Source organism: Natrix helvetica (assembly GCF_964273705.1).
Source record: "Natrix helvetica genome assembly, chromosome: 7".
In the NCBI taxonomy this organism is placed as follows: domain Eukaryota; kingdom Metazoa; phylum Chordata; class Lepidosauria; order Squamata; family Natricidae; genus Natrix; species Natrix helvetica.
Genome location: NC_138558.1, coordinates 77,176,155 through 77,198,578, shown reverse-complemented (window position 1 = coordinate 77,198,578; position 22,424 = coordinate 77,176,155). Strand labels below are relative to the sequence as shown.

Sequence of the window (22,424 nt, the reverse complement as noted above, 5' to 3'; positions counted from 1 at the left end):
GGGGAGGTCAATCCCTCGGTTGGCCACTGCCAGCTTTCTGCCATGGTGCCATCTGCTGAGGGAGGGCATGTGCCCACTGGCATCCCTCCCATCCATGACCTGGGGTTAAGACCCATCCCGGGGTTGCCTGCTTCACAGGTTGCAGCTCAACCAATGATGGCTGGCTAAGGGGTTTTACGTGCCAAGTACCTCCTGCTGGCTTGGAGGAGTTATGGGCCAAGTAGGTGCCCTCTGCTGGCTTGGAGCATTTCCCCATGCTGATGGCAAAGGAGTTTGTAAGTAGCATCTCTTCCATCCAAGTCCTGGGAGGAAAGCCCAATTTACTGCCCAATTTGCTTCATTTACTGGTTGCAGCCCCATTTGTGGTGGCTTGCAAGTGACAGATGCTGAAAAAATTCCTTCTTCCTGCCTCCTTTGAAATTCCCATTTTGAAAGGGAATCTTTCTTCCAGCTAGTTGCATGGTGATAAGCCATTTTATTTATTGCTGTCTGGAAGGAGCCCAAACCTCCGTTCTAAGGGTGTTTTTTTTTCCAATCTTGCTTCTAAGCTGGGGGGGAAGGAGGGGGAGCATGCACTCACAGTTTGCTGAAGAAGTTTTCTGAGATTTCCTTCGTCTTGTCGCGTCTCCTCCTGCATTCCTCCAGATGCAATTAAACTGGAAACAGCATTCCATTGCCTTTGAAGTTCCGTACTCCTCTTCTTATCACCAAAAGCTTCTCATTTATTCTTCGCTGATATTTACGCTGTCCCGGTCAGCATTGGGAATGCCGAGACCCACATCACCAGATCTTCCATCGCCAGCCCTTCCCCCTTGATAGGGGGAGGGAGCTAGTGAAATATTTTTAAAGTAGAGAGTTGAAATAATGTTAGGGTTCTAAATACCATGCAGAAATAAATCATTGTCCAAGGCAAAACATCCTTAATGGTGCAATTTATTCCACAGGCATGTTAGTACAGCTATGGAAATTTCAACTCTGAATTACATCCTGTAAGTTCACCCAGTTTAAAGTTCATGATCTCTCCCCACACCCACAAATCCATCACATGTTCCAATCATCATCTTCCACGCTGGCATGTACACCCATCTTCTTCCGGCCAGGTGTCGATGTGCGGAGACAAAAGATGACCTTGGCTTCTACAAAAGAATGTCAACAATCCATTCTACAATCCTACTCCTTTCTATTCCCCCCTCCCAACTACTACACTATTGAAACAGCATAGAAAATTATTAAAAAGTGTGGCAGGCCAAAGATCCTAAAAAGAATATAATTACAGGCCTGACACTAACATTCTGCATTGGCAACACAAGACTTGGGGAGAGAGGGAAGAAAAATCAGAGGGGGGGGTGGCTTAAAAAAATAGAGCCTTTCCATAGGTCCCTCCTCAGAATTTGTTTCACTTGCAAACTTTACAGATGTAAATTTACAGATTTAAGTCATTCCAGTTGCTGTCGGGTTTTGCAAATGAAGCACCCAATGATCTGGCTCAGCCAATGGGGAACCACAGCTTCTGATCTATGTTGCCTAGCCAATGGCCAAGAGTTAGGGAAGGAAAGGAAGGAAGGAATCGAGGGAGGGAGGGAAATAAGAAAGGGAGGGAGGGAAGGGAAGGAAGGAAGAAGGGAGGGAGGGAAGGAAAGAACAGAGGGAGAAAGGGAAGGAAGGAAGGGAGGGAAGGGAAGGAAGAAGGGAGGGAGGGAGGGAGGGAAGGAAAGAACAGAGGGAGAAAGGGAAGGAAGGAAGGGAGGGAAGGGAAGGAAGGAAGAAGGGAGGGAGGGAAGGAAAGAACAGAGGGAGAAAGGAAAGGAAGAGTAGGAAGAAAGGAAGGGAGGAAGGGAGGGGAGGGAGGAAAGGGTGGAAGGAAGGGAGGGGAGGGAGGAAAGGGAGGAAGGAAGAAGGGAAGGAAGGAAGGAAAACATTGCAAATTTCTATCTCATATAGGTATAAAAACAAACCTCTAAAAATCTCTATTAAAAGGAATAAAAATATACAAAATAACAATAAACACATGGCTAATTAAACCCATCATACTATAAACCATGATGAACTAATAAGTCAAATTCTCGTTGCAGCTGATCTGAGGCACAGGTCCCGATCGGAAGGATTTTCAGGGTTTCTGGGCAAAACTTGGCAACGTTGTACGTTGTGGCGGGATTAACATCTGAGAGCAGCAGGGAGGTGTCAAATTGTGCTCTCCGGCCGCGCTATTTGCACAGGATTGGTGGAATGAGGCTACTACGAATGTCTCTTGTCGTAGAGACACGGGAGGAAAATATTGCCCCTCCGCAGGGGGAATTTTCTCGTGGTGCCGGCTTCCATATTTGGCGTCTTGATGGATGTGGTGATGCTGCTTCTTGTCTCCACAGCCGCCTTGCTTGCTTCTCCCTCTGGATCTCGTCTCCGTATCCTTAACACCCTCCTTTAATTTCATCCCACCATTATTCTGATTCCTTATCCAGGGCATGAAAAGTGTTTCTGTGGGTGTCTGAGCATGCATTTGCAGAGCAGGGAGGCAAAACTGAAATGCGTTCATGGGATGAACTTAGAAATAGAATAATAAGAGTTGGAAGGGACCTTGAAGGTCTTCTAGTCCAACCCCCTGCTCAAGCAGGAGATCCTAGACCTGTGTTCCTAGACCTGTGTGGCATGCAGAGCCCCCTCTGCCGGCACATGACTGTTGCCCCAGCTCAGTTCCACCGCGCATGGGCACATGCCTCCCACCGGCCAGCTGATGTTTGGGTCTCTGCTGCGCATGCGCATTTCCCCCCCAGCTCATTTTTGCTCCCAGGGAGCTACAGGGAGGCCTACTAGGCCCAAAACAGGGTGCATGGACGGGGGTGGTGCCACTTGCACATGCACAGGGAGAGCACAGGAAGGTTGCATGCGCATGCATGGGGGGAGAAGGGAGCTTGGGAGGGCCAGGTGTCCAGGGCACGCAAGGGGGGGGTGTCGCACACATATTGTATTATGAGCGTGGGTGGATTGTTGCATGCAAGTGCACACGCTTTTGGCACGCAATGACGAAGAGGTTAGCAGTCCCTGCCCTATCCTATTCCAGACAAGTGATTGTCCAGTCTCTTCTTCAAAGCCTCCAGGGATGAAGCACCCACAACATCTGGAGGCAACTTCTGCTCCACCAGCTAATGGTCCTCCCTGTTAGGAGGTTTCTCCTGGATTCCAGGTTGCTTCCTTCTCTCCTTGGTTAGTTTCCATCCATTGCTTCTTGTCTTGCCTTCTTTGGTGCTTTGGGAAACAGCTTGCGAGTTAATGAAGTTGTGTGACATCCACACCTTTTAGGCTGCTTTAGGGCAGTTGCTTCGTTCCCGCTTTAACCTCACATTCTTTCCAAACAGGTCCATTCACCTAATTTGTTTTCTGCCTCTTAGGTTTAAATTTTATTTCACTTCGTTGGGTGGGGGGGGGAAGCAAGTAACTCACACAGCAGGCGGCTTCCTGGGCGTGGCTTTGTTTAAAATAAGTCGATTCACATCTGGAGCCTGAATAGCCCCAGCGAAAGGGAGATGTAGTCTAGAGTGATTGTCAGCCCTCTTTTCTTTTGGATCTTTGGCCTGCCACACTTTCTATTATCCTGCTATGCATTTTCTATGGTGGGAAAATGGGAGGGGGGATTGTACGGAGTGAGATGCGATGTAGCCATAACAGAATTCTTTCTAGAAAGCCAAGGTCATCATCCTTTGTCTCTGCACCTGACCAGAACTGGATGGGTGGAAGCTGCCAGTGTGGCAGTGGGAGATAGGAACATGGGATGGACTGTGGGTGGGGTGGGGACAAGATCTTGAACTTTCAACTGGGTGGGGAGAACCGGGAAGATTTCAGATTCGGGTTTTCCCAAATGTGCCAACATGGCTCTCTTCATCAATTGGGACTCTGAGCAATACTTTGGCCTTGGACTCTGACTTTGGACCAGAGTACATTTTGGATGCTATTTGGAGCCCTGGCAGTGATGTGATTAGGAGAAGCAAATAGAGATGCTATAAGCAGAGCGAAGCCGCAAAAGAACACTGCATTATCCGCAGCTGTAATCATTTCTCGCATCGCATTTCTCGCATGCCAGATGCTTCTTTAGGAATATAAGAGCAATGAGGAACAATCTTCCCTTTAAAGACTGTATAATTATACGGGCAAAAGCTGTCAAACAAGAACATGGAAACCACCGCCATTCGTTTGAACGGCATCGATCCACAGCGGTTGGATATTGCTCAAATGAAGTTCCTTCACAGACAAGCAAGCCACTCCACAGCAAAAGGAACACATATCGGGAGCCACAATTCCCAGGCTTATTAATGCTCTACAAGGAGGCATGTTCAAGCCACAAGGAGCTTATCTGGGCTCAGGAGCTAAGCAGGGTTAGGATTAAGCCGAGTTAATACTGGGATATGACATCACTAGGCAATCCCGGAACGGCAGACTTTCAGCTGGTAAATTAACAACAGCCATGGTCCGGGGTTGCGGCAGCCATCAACCACACAACGGCTAGGAAAATGACACAGCAGCATAGATCAAGTTGTGGTCCCAGCAACCTTCCCAGATCCTGAAACAAATTGTAGACAACAGATGTGCCCGCACTTTCTGTATTTCCCGGAGCATAAATATGTGTGTCCAAATCACATTTTAGTCCTGGGTTTTCTCTGGAGATTTTCGGTGTGGGGGTGTGGGGGCTTGCAATTTTTTGTTTTTTAAATGGAAAGATTGATGTCACGACTTCTGATTCAATTTCTTTTGCTTTCCTTTGAAAACTATGAAATAATGGTTATCATCATCCATCTATATCATCTATCTACCTATCAACTATGTTTCTTTGCTTCTATCTATCCATCCATATCATTTATTATTCATCTATCAATTTATATCTTGTCTGTCCATTCATCCATATCATCTATCTGTCTGTCTGTCTGTCTCTCTATCTACCCATCCTCTTTTAACAATCCCATAATCCCTTGCGGGGTGGAGTCTGGGCAACTGAATTCAGCTAGCAGAGTGTTTACTGGCCAGATACCCTTCCTGTTGCCAATGCGGAGTTTTGTTCAACAGATATAGTCTCATTGTGCTCAGAGAGAGAAATATTTCTTCCTAGGATCGAACTCACAGCCTCCTGATTGTTCTTCACAAAATAAACATCTCTCTCTCTCTCTCTCTCTCTGTATGTGTGTGTGAATGCATGCATAAAACTTTGTTAAATCCAGGGGCTGGTTGCAATCTTCTGTCAATGAGTGTCTAACACTGAATATAACACTTTCTTAATAAATAACCTATCAAGGCATTTCCAGGTATTTAAACACTTAAAAATGCTAAATTACTTTAAACCACTGGTTCCAACCTTTTTTTGGCCCTGTCCCATGTAAATATCTCTAAAATCCTAATGCCCCCCCCCCCCCCCGGTGACATATAGTTCTTACTTTGATCAAAAAGTGAACTCTACTCAGGTGGAGGAAGCCTAAAAGGCCATTAGCTTGGTTTAAACAAGGTTCAAATTGCCCCCATTGAAAATCATATTTGCCCCCCTGTGGGGCGTGGCCCCCACTGGTTTAAGCTATAAGAGGACTTGGGACATTGGCTAGACAGCGCGCTGCACATTTGGGGGTAGAGATGCTGTCAGATCCTAGGAATACAATCCTGTTCATTGTTAGCCAGCCGGAGAGTTTATGGCCAGAATGGGGAAAGACACAAGTCTTAGGACAGCAATTGGTACGTGACAGAAGTTTAAAACAAGTTATTTATTTTACACAATTAAATACAAAAATGAAATGTATCGGACGTATCAAAGGACGATCTTACATGGAAAGAAAAGAAGGATTTAACTGTCCAGGTTTGGCATCCCAAAACAGATGGCAACCGAAAGAGCAAAATGTAAAAAGGGTAAAAATGTCACCTATTTACTTCCTAAAAGGAGATCCAAGCCCCCCCCCCCACTTTCCCGAGGGCCCCCGCATGTAAAATACCTTCATGCGACAACCGCAGGAAAGGATTCGGGGCAGAGCTTTAAAAGTGTTCCTTTCAAAGCCGTTCAGGGATGCGCTCAGTAGCACTTCACCGGGTGTCAGGAGGAGCCACACTCTTTCGTCCCTCTGCTGCGGCTCCCTGTCGGGTGATCCCAACACCACCAGGAGCCACAGAGCCTGGGTAGGCATGACTCTCTGTGTGTGCGTGCGTGCGTGTGTCATGCGACCGGGTGGGAGTGAGTGACGTTTTGGGGCTCCCGCTGTTTTCCTCTCTGTGGGAAATGGGTCCTCATTCAGTGCTGAAGGTTGCAGAGCCCCCTTAACTACACAGTAGTTTCATGTTTCCATAAGCCGGTCCTGATGTTTCCGGTGCTGTCGGCACTCAGAAATGCCCCATCCTGGGCGCTGCTTTTCAGAGGCCCGTTCTGGACCGCTAAATTTAAGCCGTAGGACTTCTGCTGCCCTTCCAGCTCGACCGCGATGGGCTTCCTCAGTGGGTCTCTTTTAACAGCAGGCGGCACCGCTTTATCGGTGTTCCGGTGCCCTTTTTGAAGAGTGCTATAAGTGTCGCTGCTGTCCGGCTGGGACTGGTTATACTGGCGTTCCCGGTAGGCCAGGTATGCTCTCCGGGTCCTCGAATGCCCTTCGGACGTCGTTTGACGCGTCTTAATTAAGCCGTTCTGGACGCTTCCTTCCACGCTGGTGGGGACATCGTACGCATACTCCCGTAGGACGGTCAGCCTGCTGGCGCGGTGCCCTTTGCTTCGGTTCTTGTGATGGCGGCTGGGGTGCCCGTTGGTGCGCAAAGGCATCTCCAAGGGGGCCACGTGCATCTTGATCTCATTGTCTACCGAGTGTTCGGTAAGACTGTTGTCCAGAGGGGGAGGGGGAGGGGGAGGGGGAGTAGGGCCGGCACTGGGGGCCACCAGGCTCAGAGGACACTGGGCCGCCGCAACCTGGATATTGGTTAATTTGCAACCCTGCAAAGAGTTTTTTAAACTCGAGGCACTCTTGTTGGTGCACGAGGACTCTGCACTGCTGTTGGTGCACTTGGCGGGGTCCCCCTTTGGGCCACTGGCGCCGGAAGAAGGCTGAACGTTGACCTGTACCGAATAAGCGCTCCTTCCGGGGCAGCAGGACATCAACCAAGAATGTTGGACGTCTTCTCTGTTAACGCCGTGATGGGTTATTAAAAAACTGCTAAGGCACAAAGACAGGAGCCCAAAAAAGCAGCTGAAGACCAAATCCAAAGGGGGGGAGGAAGCCACGGAGAGGGCCCCCAAAATCCACAGAGCCACGTAGAGAAACAAAGTGAGGCTCACGCCCCGAAGTTGTGTGTGGAAGCTGTGCTCATTTTCCAAAGCTACGGTGGAAAGCAGCAACACGGAGAGGGAGTCCTGGTTGTTCAGGCTGCCGTGTTCGTTGGGGGCCAGGCGCTGCTGCTCTTCGCTGGGCTCCTTGAGTTCAAATTTACGTTCTGGGTGCCTCTTCAGCTGTATAAATATGCTGAGGAAATACATGCAGTTTACAAAAATAATGAAGCCGGCAGGTCCATAAAAAGCGCCCAAGCTTGGTTCCCACGCCATCCAACAGCTGCGGGAAAAAGAGAAATCCTAACTCAGCCTCTACTACAACTCTTTTAGGTCAGGCACAAGCAGGTTCTCCACAGCCCCCTCGTGCCTCCCCTCCCCACCCTCCCCACAACCAAGTCAGCAACGCCATACTCACTAGGCTGAGTGAGGCTTGCTCCCGTAGTTTCTTATATTTGCAGCAGCTGTTATCCCGCAAACGATGACAGGGATTCCTCCACCAATTAGGTAGAACCTAAAAAAAGAAGAAGCAAGATGTGACTATTTTTCTAAATATCAGTTTGCTTATGAAATAGCCAGAAATATCAATAAAGGGGAACATTTGCAGCTCAGGGTTGGCATGCAAGAATCTTTGGTGCTCTCTGAGGTGGCTTGTATTGTGGCCCGTCAGCGGTCAACAAAGCGGGCAGAGGACTCGGACAGTGAGGAGGGTTGGGGAGGAAGATGGGCCAGTCCTGGAGTCTGGGGAAGGCTCTGATGAGGGCTCTCCGTTGGAGGCAGAGACAGGGCCAGGGCCCTCTGACAGTTATCAGCTGCCTTCAGAGTCAGACATCAGTGAGGCAGAAGAACAGCTGGAGCCTGTTCCCAGTGTGCGCATGCACAGAGCTGCCAGACGAAGGGAAGAGCTAAGGAACAGGGGTCGATTTGAGAGTAAGGCCACAGGTGGACAATGAATGGCCCCTCCCAGAGAAAACAAAAGAGGAGCGAAAGGGGAGTGGAGTTTGCTTGACTCTCCTTGCCAAGTTTTGCAGATATCGGCCTGTCAGCTTTCCAAGCCAGATCAGGTCTGTGACTGTAAATCCTCCCTCGAAAGATTTGCTGGAGGTGAATGGAAAGAATTCACAGTTAAATTAATAAAAGGGGTTTTTGTCGGGACCAGGAGTTTGCTTTAGGCTCTCGGGAAGCCTCGGTCAGAACAGCTTGTTTTCCTGCAGACGTTTCATGACCCAAACCTGGTGACATCATAAGTGTTCCTAAGGAGTGGGATTTGCTCTCAGAAGACACAGAAGCATAAACAATATCTACAGACTATTCAAGAGAGACAATCAAGGGAACCAAAAGACCCCAGTACTTCTCCACCAGCAATCAGCACCGGGATGAGCAGAGATTAACTCCAAGGTCAACATCAGACCAACAATTACATCAACAATACCCCAATCCAGGAACTGCCAAAGACACCAAGAGTAAACAGCCCAAGCAAAGAATTTCTAAGATGTCCCCCACCAACACTGACAGGGAAAGAAGCCATTAGAATATGAACTGAAAGCAATTCTTCCTAGCACTGATAATGTTACCTAGTTTGGCTAATGAAACGTCTGCAAGAAAACCACCAAGCTCAAGAGAGTCAGAAATATGATTTACCATCTGTGCCCATGAACGAACTAGAGGAGGCTTCTAAACCACAGTACCATTAACAAGACTTTATATCTTTTCAGTGATTATGATCTCTGAAATATGATTGTGAACTGAACAGATCAAAATCAAAGGGATCCCCCCCCCCCCCGCTTCCAGTTATGTTTCCCAGCTGGGTTACTGGGTGGACAGAAGTCTTTTAAGTGGCTGACAACCACTACTCTCAGCCCACACAAGATGTAGTGGATGGTTTCACCTTTTTAACACATCCTAATTCTCCATGACAAATTCCAGGGAATGGCTAGCTCTTTCCCCCCACTGCAACAGAAAGAGAGGGATGGGGTGGGATGGGATCTCAAGGAAGCACTCCAAGTTCTATTCTAAGACAGGCTGTGTGGTATTCCTGTTTTGGGATCAGTTCTTTTGGCATCTTGGGCCTTCAGGAAAACTCCCCATCCATTTCACTTCTTCTACTTTTATGTTACTTTAGAACAGAGTAGAATAACATTGAATATAGAATAATAGAGTTGGGAGGGACCTTGGAGGCTTTCTAGTCCAACCCCCTGCTTAGGCAGGAAACCCTATGCTACTTCAGACAAATGGTTATCCAACATCTTCTTAAAAACCTCCAATGTTGGAGCATTCACAACTTCTGGAGGCAAATAAATGCCACTGGTTAATTGTTCTCACTGTCGGGAAATTTCTCCTCAGTTCTAAGTTTCTTTTCTCCTTCATTAATTTACCTCCGTTGCTTCTTGTCCTACCCTCAAGTGCTTTGGAGAATAGTTTGACTCCCTCTTCTTTATGGCAACCCCTGAGATATTAGAACACTTTAGATGAGCAGGAAATAAAGTCCAATTAAAATCACGGTGTTACAATATTTTTACTCAATTTTGAGGAAAGCTGATCAGCTTCTGCCACCTTGTGGACAAAGATGGAGAGAAATTATTTTAACGAATAAGGCAGAGCAATATTAAAATGGGAAGCTGTGATCTGGAGCAAGATAAATTATAAATTAGCCTGGCCTCATTGTTTCTTACTGTTTTTCTATTTCACACATCCATCCAAAGTAATTTTGAACATTATCAGATGGGAGAGCGAGAACATCATACATGCCCGCAATAAAAATGTATACAGAGAATAAGCCGACATGAATAATTCTTCATTAGCAAGATGTTAAGTCTCTGGATAGCTTCACTTATATTTCATTAGAAGCTTACAATATTTAAAAGAAATATATGCTGGCTAGCAATCTTTCTATGCATGCAGCCAATTTCACAGGTCTGTTTTTCCTGCTTTAAAAGTCCTTGATATGCAGTTCAACATGTTAAAAATACTTGATATCCTGTCTCTGAAAAAAATGTACGCAGCTTTTCCTATGCATTCTGAAAATGTTAATTCACTCTGAAGGCGAATGAGAAGAGAGCCTACTCACATACTTCTGAGTTTTACAAATGTTCTCTTCTGCCATTAGGAACTTCCCTTTCTAAGTAAAGAGATAGCCCTTATCTGTTATTTATGTCCGTGGCTTATATATGCAACTATCATGGAGCAAAACCTATGTGTCATACTGTAGATATCTAGTTAATAAGAACAAGGTAAAAGTTCCCCTCGCATATACATATGTGCTAGTCATTCCCGACTCTAGGAGGCAGTGCTCATCCCCGTTTCAAAGCCGAAGAGCCAGCGCTGTCCGAAGACATCTCCGAGGTCCTGTGGCCGGCATGACTCAATGCCGAAGGCGCATGGAACGCTGTTCCCTTCTCCTATTTTTCTACTTGCATTTTTCACGTGCTTTTGAACTGCTAGGTTGGCAGAAGCTGGGACAATTGCCGACCTTTCTGATGAACAAGCTCAGCGTCTTAGCCACTGAGCCACCGTGTCCCTTTTAGTTAATAAGAATACATGACATATAGATGATGCCAAGTTACCTGCTGACAATATTTATGTATCTAAGTCTCTAAATTTTGCCCTTCTGGTGAGCATTCGCAATTAAGAAATGAAAAAAGAAAGACTATATATATATATAAAGACCACGCTATCATAAATCTCAGTTAAGAACAAAGCAAATGAAACATAACCTTTATGTAAAAGAGGAAGTTCAGTACTACGCAAAGACCTTATGACTGCCATCTTCCCCCCGTTAGGGGCTGAAAGTGGATTTAATGCTGGTGAGACACAATTAATGAGATTTGAAAGCGGGGAAAACAACTAAAGGCAAGAGTTCTTTGAGGAACTGATTAATGATTAATGAACTGAAAGTCGGTAAGTAGAAGCAGAGATTCCAAGAGTCGTCAATCAACTGCTAACAGGGATGTGAGAAAGGAAGAAAGTAGAAGACATTATTGGATAGAAAAACAGTATCTGAAACTGTTCTGTGTTACTACCAGGGAGAGGAATTAAACCAGTCAATGTGTATTTATTAAGAAGATGGTGGTTCCAAATGATTTTGAGACAGGAAAAGAGATAAACAGAAAGAAGCCAAATGACCTTTGAACATGGTAGGCGGTGAGAGGCCACAGGAAAGTAGGGGGAAAAAATCAGGAGTTTGGTAGCACCTTTTCTGACCAACAAATTTTATTAAGAGAGATCTAAGTCATCTTTTGCATCGGAAGAAATAACCTGCTACACAGAAAAGCTTGCATGCCTTTTCATAAAATTTGACGGTCAGAAAAGGTGCTTTTCTTTCTTTTAAGAATAAAGTGTAGGCTGTCAGAATCTCTTAAATAATGGCCAAATTAGTTAAAGGCTAAGGAAAAGCTTGTTTTAAGAAGCCTATTTTTTTTTAAAAAAAGGAAAAATGAAAAAGAATCTGTAAAAATATAATAATGACATTAATTTTTTTGAAATGGTTGGTTGTCTTACGTCTGCTTCAAAGCTACCTTAGTGCAAAGATCTTACTTACACCAGGATTTCATCAAGAAATGTACTTGAATGGGATGACGACATATGCTCTGCTGAATGTATTTGACTTCATTAAGGATTAAAAGACATTTCAAAACAGAACCACCTTTAATTACTGGGTCTACTGCCATTAATTAACCTACACTGCCTACAGAGGCATTACAAGCAAATGAGTTTTGATCAGCATAGAGAAACTTTCCTGCACTTCTGCTTCTGCTATTGCTGATGATTTATTGTATGCTTTGCTTAGGAGCTGATAATGAAGGGAAATAAAAATGAACCCGTTTTTTCCTTCTCTGAATTCTCCTTCCCCAACAAAACAAAACACACTATCCAGAAATGAAGCCTTGATTCCAGCTTCAACATATTCACTGGATGTTAAAACTAGCGGAGACCTGTAGTAATTTGTGTTTTTGCAGGCATGAAGTGAGGGATTCAAGCTAGTGCTTGTGCCTGTGGACTCTTTTGATTAGATAAACTCTAATATGGCACCATGATTTCAACTCCTCCGTCAAATTTGGTCCAGTCGAGTGACGAAGATCGCAATAAAACGAAGGTGATTGCTGGCTTCTCACCTCAGCATCGGCCGTGGAGGAGGAGGTGGTTCCCCAGGATCTTGGCACCGTTTGGCTTTTCTGGTGACTTGTTTGTAGATGTTCCTAGATGTGAGTCCCATCCATAACAAGGTGGCAAGGGTGGAATAGTGCAAGATTATCCCAACCTGGAAAACAGCCGTCAAAAACTTCATGTCAAACAAGAGAGAAATCCCCCCCCCCCACCTCTTCACTCTCCGATTCTTCAGCAGTTTGTTTTGCAAGCAATCAACCAGTAAAGCTTGCTAAGGAACAGGAAGGTCATTGGCAAAGCTACTGTTGGGATGATCAAACTAAAGAACTTGCTGTGTTTTCAAAAATAGATGCATTTATTAAACTTCTCATTTATCTTTTTAGCGTATATTTTTAACACTGCACACCAAGGCAACTCAACACAAGAACAACTTTTTCCTGAACGCCATCCCTCTGCTAAACAACTAATTCCCTCCCCACTGTCAAACCATTCACTAAGGCTGCATTATTATTATTCCTATTAGTCTTCTCATCGTTTTTATCACCCATCTCCTCCCACTTATGACTGCAGGACTGGAGCTTTGTTGCTCATATCCTTACGATTTATACTGATACTGTTTCCTAATATGATTTGATTGCTTAATGCTATGAGTATCATTTGATTGCTTAATGTTATGAGTATCATTAAGTGCTGTACCTTAGGATTCTTGACGAATGTATCTTGTCTTTTTATGTACACTGAGAGCATCTGCACCAAAGACAAATTCCTTGTGTGACCAATCACACTTGGCCAATAAAGAATTATATTCTATTCTATTCCTATTTTTTATTCTGCTATTCAATTCGATTCTATTTTATTCTTATTCTATTCCTACTCTTTGTTCTGGTATTCGATTCTATATTCTATTCTATTCTCTTGTTCTACTGCTCAGAAATCCCTTTACGAAAAAGAATACAAATGTAATGGCAGCTGATACTGAAACTGACCCAGGAAATCAGCGATCCGGTTAACATTTGACAATATGTGAGACAACCGCTGACCTTTCTGATTGACAAGCTCAGCGTCTTAGCCACTGAGCCACCACACACACACACACACACACCTTTAAAAAAAGATTACTCATTAACAAAACAAGCACAAACGGATCTTCTCCAGCCAAGGGGACCTTTCCAGGTTTGCCAGGGGCGTTCATGACAGCTGACAGAATCTGGCAGTTGAGCCTCCCTCATTTGAAGGAGGTTGGGGAAAGCTGCTATTAATCAAAACCGCAAGAGTGTGATTTTTTTTGTCAGGACCTTGTCTTGGGAGTCCTTTGACTTTTGGCTAGAAGAATTAATGGCCGCCATCAATCAAAATAAGGGCCAAGTGAAGAGCATTTTAACTGCCCGAGCCCTTTGCGGGAGATCTCCAAGTGGCTTTTTTTGCAAGCATAAAATGACTTGCCAGCAATGTAGCAGCACACAGAGACTACAGAACTCACACACACACCCCCAGGGACACGTGGCAGGCTGCCCCAGGAGATCTTTAACCAATAACAGTTGCTCATCGATATGATTTCACCCAGGATCTACACAAACGTGTTTTCTTTTCCTCCACACCTGGCCTTCAAATATTACACCCGTTTGGCTGCTCCAGGTAGCTGATGAAGGGAGCTGTGGCTCGTGAAGGATGAGGCTTTTTATATATATAATAAATTATATATCTCCTGGAAATATGCTACCAGACACATATTGTTTAAAATTGTTTAAAAAATAAAATTGATGTCCTGAACATAAAGTTCCAGAAAATGAAGTTAACGCTGTTTTTTTTTTAAAAAAAAAATCCTCTTTAACTTCATTCTTGGGTTTATTTTTTCCTTTCCCCGCAATTTTTCCAATATGCGTCTGACTTACCGCTTGGCAGATGCTGGTATGTTTGGTCTGAGTTATGCCTCCAACAAACACCAGGCATGTCAGGAAAATATGAAAGCTGAGGTTCATTAACATGTGCCAGCTTTTAAGACTGATCCTGATGACACTGTGGAATGGAAAAAGAAAAAAACCCACAGCAGTTATTTTGCAGACAAACCTAAATATTAATCGATTAGACAAAGAAATTATTCGTAATTATGGTCCCCAAAACTTGAAACCATCCTGGTAAAACTCAAATAATCAATTCAAAAACGTATTTACAAACGTGATGCCTTTATAACAGCAGGGGAAAAAAGCTAAAATCAGGCAGCATTATCAACTAAGAGAGACTGCTTTTAATCTTCAGGGAAGGTTTACTACTGTAACACGACTAAAATCACCTTCTGTTCCTATAAATTGCAAAGATTTTTAGAGCCCGTTTTAGAATAAATGCTCACCACTTTCCATGGAATCATCCTGCTTGCTTAATTTATTCAAATGTTCTAGAGCAAATGCCAATACGTTTCAGACTTTAACTGAAGTTCAGCAGTGAATTGGTTTCTTGCAGAAAATTTCTCTGATATTATTCATCTCTTTCTGACATCTTTCTGAAGCCACATTTTAGGCGAAATTTTTCATAAATTAAGAGTTGCTCAATCTATAAACCAGAGGAAGGGGAGGGCTTTACACAATTTTAAACAGTTGTATTTGTCCCCCTGTATTTAGGATGCTGTTATCAGTCCAAAATAAAGGAAACCACGGCAAAGCAGAATTATTACAGGAATGAATTTTGCAAGCATTCTACAGAGCTGCAACAAATGTTAGAACTCTTTTTTCTAAAGGTGTACCAGCAGGATCACAAATATTTCAAAATAATTAAAGGCCCAGAAATAACCCTATCTCTGCCTGAAGCGTCAGAATGGGTCTCAATGTTAGAGGAGAAATTAAATAAATAAATGAAAATGTTAGTAAGAGTATATCTGGAGCAGACTTTAGCATGATAGATTATGAGCTTATGGTGTAGCGCACGTTAGGGGAGAGAGCCGTTTTACTGGACTCTTTGGATGATTTAATACCCTGAATTGAGGAATATGACATTGAAGCCTTCCTGCTAATTCAGTCTGCAGCTCTGTATTTTTCAGTATTAATCTTCACACGGGCCTAGATGGGGCAGGGAGGGAGATTCGGTGAAATGTTAGAACGATGCCAAGCCTGAGAAAGAAATGTTTCATGAAGCACAAATGGAGAATCTTTCTTCAAAGCGGTATTTTCACAAAGCTTGTGCACCTGTTTCACTCTCTCAAGTCTTGGCAACCCAACAGAGGTCAGTAGCCAAGACGGCAAAGGATTGGCTACAGGTAGTCCTCGACTTACAACCACAAATGGAGGCCAAAATGTATGTTGCAAACAGAGAGATTTGCTGAGTATTGCCTCTTTTTATGACCTTTCTTGCCACAGCTGTTAAAGCGAATCACTGCAGTCGTTAAGTCAGTACCACCGTTGTTAAACCTGGCTCCCTGGATGGCTTTGATTGTTGGAAGGTCGCTAAAGGGGGAATCACACGATCCTGGGACATTGCAACTGTCATAAATACGAGTCAGCTGCCAAGCTTTTAAACTTTTGATTACGTGACCATGGGGATGCCACAATGGTCGTAAGTGTGAAAAACGGTCATCAGTCACTTTTTTCAGTGCCATTGTAATTTGGAACGGTCACTAAGTTGAGGACCACCTGCCCTTTAGTGCTCTGAAGCAAGATGTGTTGTTAGTGCCAGTGCGCCCCTCCCTCACATATATCCGCTGGTTCAATCCGAGTTAATTCATAGACATGGAGAATGAGGCTACCTGTGGTGATACACGTAGCTAATTTGGATCATCAAGAGGCAGGTCAGCAGAATCACAGCAGACACATAGACCACCGGGTGGAGGAGGTCAGCTGACTGGGTGAACCCTGTCAAATCCTGACAGGCGAGACAACATGAGACAATTCAGAAGGTTAGTCCAAGCTGGGTCTCCATCTAACGCAAGGAGGACTGCAAATGGAACATTAGACCAGGCCAGGAGGCCGTGCGACTGGAGCAGAGCCCACCAGGCAGCATTTCATCAGGTAGATCTGCTCCTCCCACCATTTCCCTCCCACCCTTTCGACAAGGGGGAGCTGGGAGCCTCACCAAAGGTTGGATCACAAGAAACAGAGCATCATCAGCACCTCTATCTATCTATCTATCATCTATCTATTTATCTATCTATCTATCTATCTATCTATCTATCTATCTATCTATCTATCTATCTATCTATCATCTATCTATGTTATCTATCTATCATCTATCTATCTATCATCTATCTATCATCTATCTAGCTATCTATCATCTATTTATCTATCTATCTATCTATCTATCTATCTATCTATCTATCTATCTATCTATCTATCTAATCTATCTATCTATCATCTATCTATTATCCATCCATCTTATCTATCTTATCTATCATCTATCTATCTATCTATCTATCTATCTATCTATCTATCTATCATCTATCTATCATCTATCTATGTTATCTATCTATCTATCTATCTATCTATCTATCTATCTATCTATCTATCATCATCTATCTATCTATCTATCTATCTATCTATCTATCTATCTATCTATCTATCTATCTATCTATCTATGTTATCTATCTATCTATCTATCTATCTATCATCTATCTATCTATCTATCTATCTATCTATCTATCTATCTATCTATCTATCTATCTATCTATCATCTATCTATCTATCTATCTATCTATCTATCTATCTATCTATCTATCATCTATCTATCTATCATCTATGTTATCTATCTATCTATCTGGCTAATCCTGCCAGTAAGATGTCTGGTAGCCTCCTTAAATACATATACAAGTCCATCAGCATCTTACAGGCAGGATTAGGGAGATCATAATATCCATAATGTGCAAACTGTGATTGGAGATAAAAATGCCAGACCCAAAGCTAGCGCTGGGTATGAGGGAACATTGCCTTGATGGACAGGAAGGGTTGCAATCCTATTTATCACAGCAGGATGAAATGCGTTTGCACAGCGATGACAGAAGGGTGCAACAGAAAAGCTCACAACAAGAATGACAAGAAACGAACAGCATCCCTGGGGTGCTAATCTCTGGTAAGAGAAAGCAAGGCGGCCGAAGTGACGCTGGGCCGCTTTTCCTTTACGTCCAATCCACTTTTCAAGAGGGTTAGGAACAGGAGGGAGGAACATTACACTGCTGATTTGTAGAAATGAGGATATAAATCTAAAGGATTTCTATAAATCTAGGAATTTTTGCCCAATAGATAGAAAGCCTCACGTTTTTCATGCTTTTTAAAAGCAGTTCGCAAAAGGGCTACACGTTGTATGACTCAGAGAAGGAAGCTGAGATAATGTCAATTAACTTATTAAAACAGCTAAAATCCCCCCATTAAAAAAGGAATTTTTCTTCATAGCACATTTCAGTGTCATATACTTTTTTTAAAAAAAGAAGATGGCGTACCAATTAATGTTCTGAGACCATGATCTTGTAGATCCAAAGACCATGGGGAGTGGTTTTAAGTACTACTTTCCTTTCATAATGCTTTTTAAGAGGGTGTGATCTGTCAGACCTCTTTTATCTTTTTCGTCCTTTCCTATTTAACAGAACATTGGCAATTTCAAAAGGTGGTAGCCTCATCTGCCTCTTATATACCCGCAAGTTGCTCTTTTAAGTTAGATAGTCCTTGACTTACAACCACGACTGAGCCCAACATTTCTGTTCTTAGGTGAGACAACCAGGTGAGTTTGGTCCCGTTTTACGACTTTGCTTGCCGCAGTTGTTAAGTGAATCACCGCAGCTGCTAGGTTAGCAAAGGAATCCTGCTTCCCCACTCTTTGATTGCCAGATGGTGGCCATAGGGGATCATGGGACATCTCTTCTCCCCCCCCCGGGGGGGGGACCTGCCAGTTGCCAAGCGTCTGAATTTGGATCACGTGACCACGGGGATGCTGCAATGGTCGTAAGTGTGGAAAACAGTCATAAATCATTTAAAGTGTTGTTTAACTTTAGACCAGGGGTGTCCAAACTTGGGAACTTTTAAGACTTGTGGAGTCCTCAAGTCTTAAAAGTTCCCAAGTTTGGACACCCCTACTTTAGACAGTCACTAAACGAACGGTTGTTAAGCTGAGGGCCACCTGTATGAAGCCTGGGCTGCGGGTTTCCATCCCAGCGAAAAGGAACGAGAGAGATTTGAGCCTGCAGCTCTTAAAACCCACACAATCTACCCACCCTGTGCCATCCTCTGCCGAGGGCAACGCTCAAGACTCCCCGGCACAGCAAAGTTAATGCCTGACAGGTTGATACCGTGATAGGAACCAACCAACCAAGGCCCCCACCTGGATGACGTTATCGGGGTGTTGTGTGTGTCGTTCCCCCCCCCTTAAGGAAACCAAGGAACCCACCATCAGGACGGCGTAATTGCTGAGGGAGGAACACTGCATGGCGGTGACATTTTCATCGGAAAAAAGGATACGGCAGCCGTCCGACTTCCAGCCGCCTTGTCCGTTCAGCAGACCAAAGTCCCACTGAGCCGCCACCGCTTCCGCCCCGTGCGCAAGGCGCCTCAAGGTCACATTGATGGGGACGTCCTGATAGGGTGGGCTTACGCCATCTTGTGTGGTTAGGAAGAAAAGAGAAAGTACGTGTGTGTATTTTTACGCACAGGCTAAAATTAAAGAGATGGTATTTCCAGAAGGAAGACAGTGTAGGGCGTCAAACTCAAGGGCCAGGGGCTGGATCCGGACCGCAGGGTACTTAGATGTGGCCTGCTGGGCCACCCGCCCCGTGCGTCTTCTGCCAGTGAGAATGGGCTCCCAAGCTCTCCTTTTGCTGGCAGAGGGTTGCAGGAGGCCGTGGCAGCCGAAAACGGAGCCGGGAGCCTGTTTTCGCTGGCAAAGCACTTGGGCCACCACAGGAGCCCCCGACACGAGTGACATCGAGCTGCCCATGCCCCTCCCTCCCCCCCTCCCCCAAGGTCAAACACAACCCTGATGCGTCCCTCAATGAAGTCGAGTTTGACACCCCTGGAGTAAGGGACGCCAAGAGGGGATTGGAGACGAGAGCCCGCTAAGGGACAAACCTGCTTTGGTGAGGATGACCGGGGTGACCACCGTCAGGCGTTTCCTGTCGGCAGTCAAAGTGGTGGAATTGCCCGTTGACGGGAAGAGTTTCCCATTCCGGAAGGCGATCAGCTGAAGCCTGTAGAGAGCCTCTTCCGTGGGGGGCTGGATCTCTCTCTTCTGCCTCTGGGAAAACAAGGCCGGGGGCAGCTGGATAGACGCCTCCACAACTGTGTTCTGCAAAAGGAAGCAGCGCAGTTAACGCAGGGTACAGGTAGTCCTCGAGTGACGACGGCGCGTTGCGTGGAAGGTACGACGACACTGGGGGAAAAAAGTGACTGATGGCCCATTTTTCAGGTGGTTAGAAGGCAGCATGCAGGCTGACTCTGCCGACTGTCAGCCATTCGATCCTGACCGGCTCAGGTTGACTTGGGCTTAAAAATCATAGTTAGTTTTAAAACGATGCAATCTATTCATATAGGATAAATAACATGCTGGTTTTCAGCCTAATCTCCCCCTCTCCCCCCCCTCGGATCTACACATGTACAAAGGTCATTTCATGTTTGTAGTTGGAAACGGCAGCACCCCCAAATGCTCCAATGCTGGAGGGCACCTGGAACACAAATACAAGCACATGCGCCCATGCGCGTAGGGTCGCTTAGCTTTTATTCACCTTAAGTGCGAGGCTGGACAACGTATTTGAGATGTTGCATTTAAAGCCCAGTTGCTTGTCCAGACTGCCCTCCAGATCTCTTCGTCCATAGTCAGAGAAGCCCGAGCGATCGGCCGCGGCGATCTTCTGGAAGACAGTGCAGGTCATCCCAGCAAAGCTAGAGCCCTTTATGACGTAAGCTTCCACTGCAATATTTGGAGAATACTGTTGAAATAAAACAACACAAAGAAAAATTCTGTGCCGCAAAAATGGTAAATCAGCTCCCCAAATACACCAAATTGTTAGAATAGAAAACTTCCAAAGAACTGACCTTGGAAGAGTAAGCATTACGTGTGTGTGTGTATAAAAATATTATAGTAAATCAATCCATTGATTGATCCTGTCTGTCGGTCCGCTAGGCAACAGGCTGACTCTGTAGACTGCTTCAGAGAGGGCTGTAAGTGCTTCTGCTATCATGTGATCAAGAAAAAAAACCCATTTGGAACTGCTACCCAAGGGCCTCTCCCACAGGTGTGGGGATGAGAGCTCTTATTCCCCATGCAGCCTTGCCTTGATCTGTCCCATTTCTGAAAGTTTCTCTCCACCTTCCTTTTCAGAAGCGTTACAAGGCCGAGAGGCAGAATCCTGATCCCTTTTCAAACATTTCAGTGAAAGTAAAAGACAGCTTTGACTCGATCCGTGGGGATCCCAATGGAAAACAAAAGTGGCAGTCCTTACCGTCGAGTAAACCTGAGCCCCGTTAGCTAGCCGGTAGGTTGCAATCCTTTGTAAGCATTGTGCAATTCTGGTGCAGGCTTTGGCTTCTCTCTGGGCCACCCACAGGATGTGTTCATCAGCCAGCATGATGTTACTAGCAATGTCCACCATCACATCCCCCAGCTGGCAGGAGAAGAGCAGAAGACATGTCAGTCTCAGCTTTGGCATAATTTTGCACAGAGATTCCCAAAGGTTTATTCATTACATCCACCCCCCACCCCACCCCGCTTCTCCATTCAAGAAATGGATGTTGTTTCTTGAGCTTCACTTTCCGTATTTGTATTATCACTCGTTCAAATTCACCAATTGGAAAGGACAAAGCCTCCCTTGGGTCTAAATTTAACCCTTGGTCATGTCACACACTCCATTCACACCTTAAGTCTGCTTTTGTCCACTCAGCAATTTCATTTTTAACGACAGGTCTTCAGGCAATTTATTACACCCAGGTTTTGTTTGCATGGTTTTCCTAGGCCTCAAAATCGATTCTTCGGCAGGACTTACTGTGCCATAGATTAGGAAATACTTTCTCAACAAATGGAACATAATTCTTAATAATGTTCGGTTATAATTGCCCATTTGAATAATATACTGAACGGAAAGCTTTTGGGTGCACTCCTTAAAAAAATGCATAAGTAGGTTCCCCCCCCCTCCCAGAACACAAAAGTTTGTGTTTGCAAAAATAGAAATTACGGTAATCGGATTGTGTTGGGTTTTATTTTTTTAATTAAAAAAGGGATACAATGGGAAAAATTTAAAAGGCAGTCCTTACAAGGCTATGGAGCCAAATTTTCAAATATGTTAGAATTTAGTCAAATCAAGCTTTTCAGAATGCTGGGAATCAATCAAACATCAATGTTCCATAAATCCCTGTGATTGATTATTCCTAGAGAAGAATAAGGTGTGAAGCATTGACGTTTGACTAAGCAAAACATTTATTCTAGGAATGCCCAGGTTTTCTCCACCTGTCAATCAGGGGGAAGGGAGTTTAAATAAAACAAGCCCAATAAAATTAGCGATGTTTAAAACAATGGATCCCCCACCCCCCCAAATCATTTCATTTTCAGAAACGGGAAACCCAAGGAAATTACCAGGCTTGGTTAAAAGTAGCTGGGCCTGTCCTGTAATTGCTTGGGTGAACAGGTGTGCCTTGAGTTCTTTTTCTGAAAGAGGGCCAGGTAAGACCAAACTTGACTTCTCTCAACAGGCTTACTTAGTCAGCATGAAAGATATCATGGCGCAATCTGGATTTGATCCCCCGTGCTATAAAAGGAAAAGGCTTCCATCTGCCTGTGCCTGAAGGAGGGGAAGGACCACCAGAATTTTATTATGCAGTAAAAGCTTCGTGGTGCAGAAAACAAGGACTCCCCATTTCAGCACCAAACTAAATCTAAACTGAAGGCCAATAAAGGAGGATATTTGTAGCTCAGGGTTGACCTCAGGGGTCCGTGGTGCTCTCTGAGCTTGCTTGTTTTCTGGAAGACGTCTCATGACCCAACTAGGGAACATCATCAGTGCTAGGAGGGAGTGTGGCTTCCTGGCAGTTTATATTCAAGAAACTGCCAAAGAAGCCAACAGCCCAAGCAAAGAACCTCAAAGCACACCTGACCA

General features: G+C 44.7%; 1 protein-coding gene across 1 annotated transcript in view; it reads right to left on the bottom strand.

The window, feature by feature from the left end:
- Positions 1-5,716: 5,716 nt before the first annotated feature.
- ADGRA3 (adhesion G protein-coupled receptor A3) overlaps positions 5,717-22,424 on the bottom strand; it is a 38,868-nt gene continuing 22,160 nt past the window's right edge. The window contains exons 11-19 of the mRNA XM_081958945.1: positions 20,778-20,939; positions 20,061-20,264; positions 19,408-19,624; positions 18,731-18,939; positions 16,107-16,222; positions 14,266-14,389; positions 12,382-12,527; positions 7,689-7,784; positions 5,717-7,553 (exon numbers count right to left, since the gene is read on the bottom strand). Of these exons, the coding sequence (XP_081815071.1) occupies positions 6,284-7,553; positions 7,689-7,784; positions 12,382-12,527; positions 14,266-14,389; positions 16,107-16,222; positions 18,731-18,939; positions 19,408-19,624; positions 20,061-20,264; positions 20,778-20,939 (2,544 nt within the window). The 3' untranslated portion in view covers positions 5,717-6,283. The remainder of the gene's footprint in view (positions 7,554-7,688; positions 7,785-12,381; positions 12,528-14,265; positions 14,390-16,106; positions 16,223-18,730; positions 18,940-19,407; positions 19,625-20,060; positions 20,265-20,777; positions 20,940-22,424) is intronic.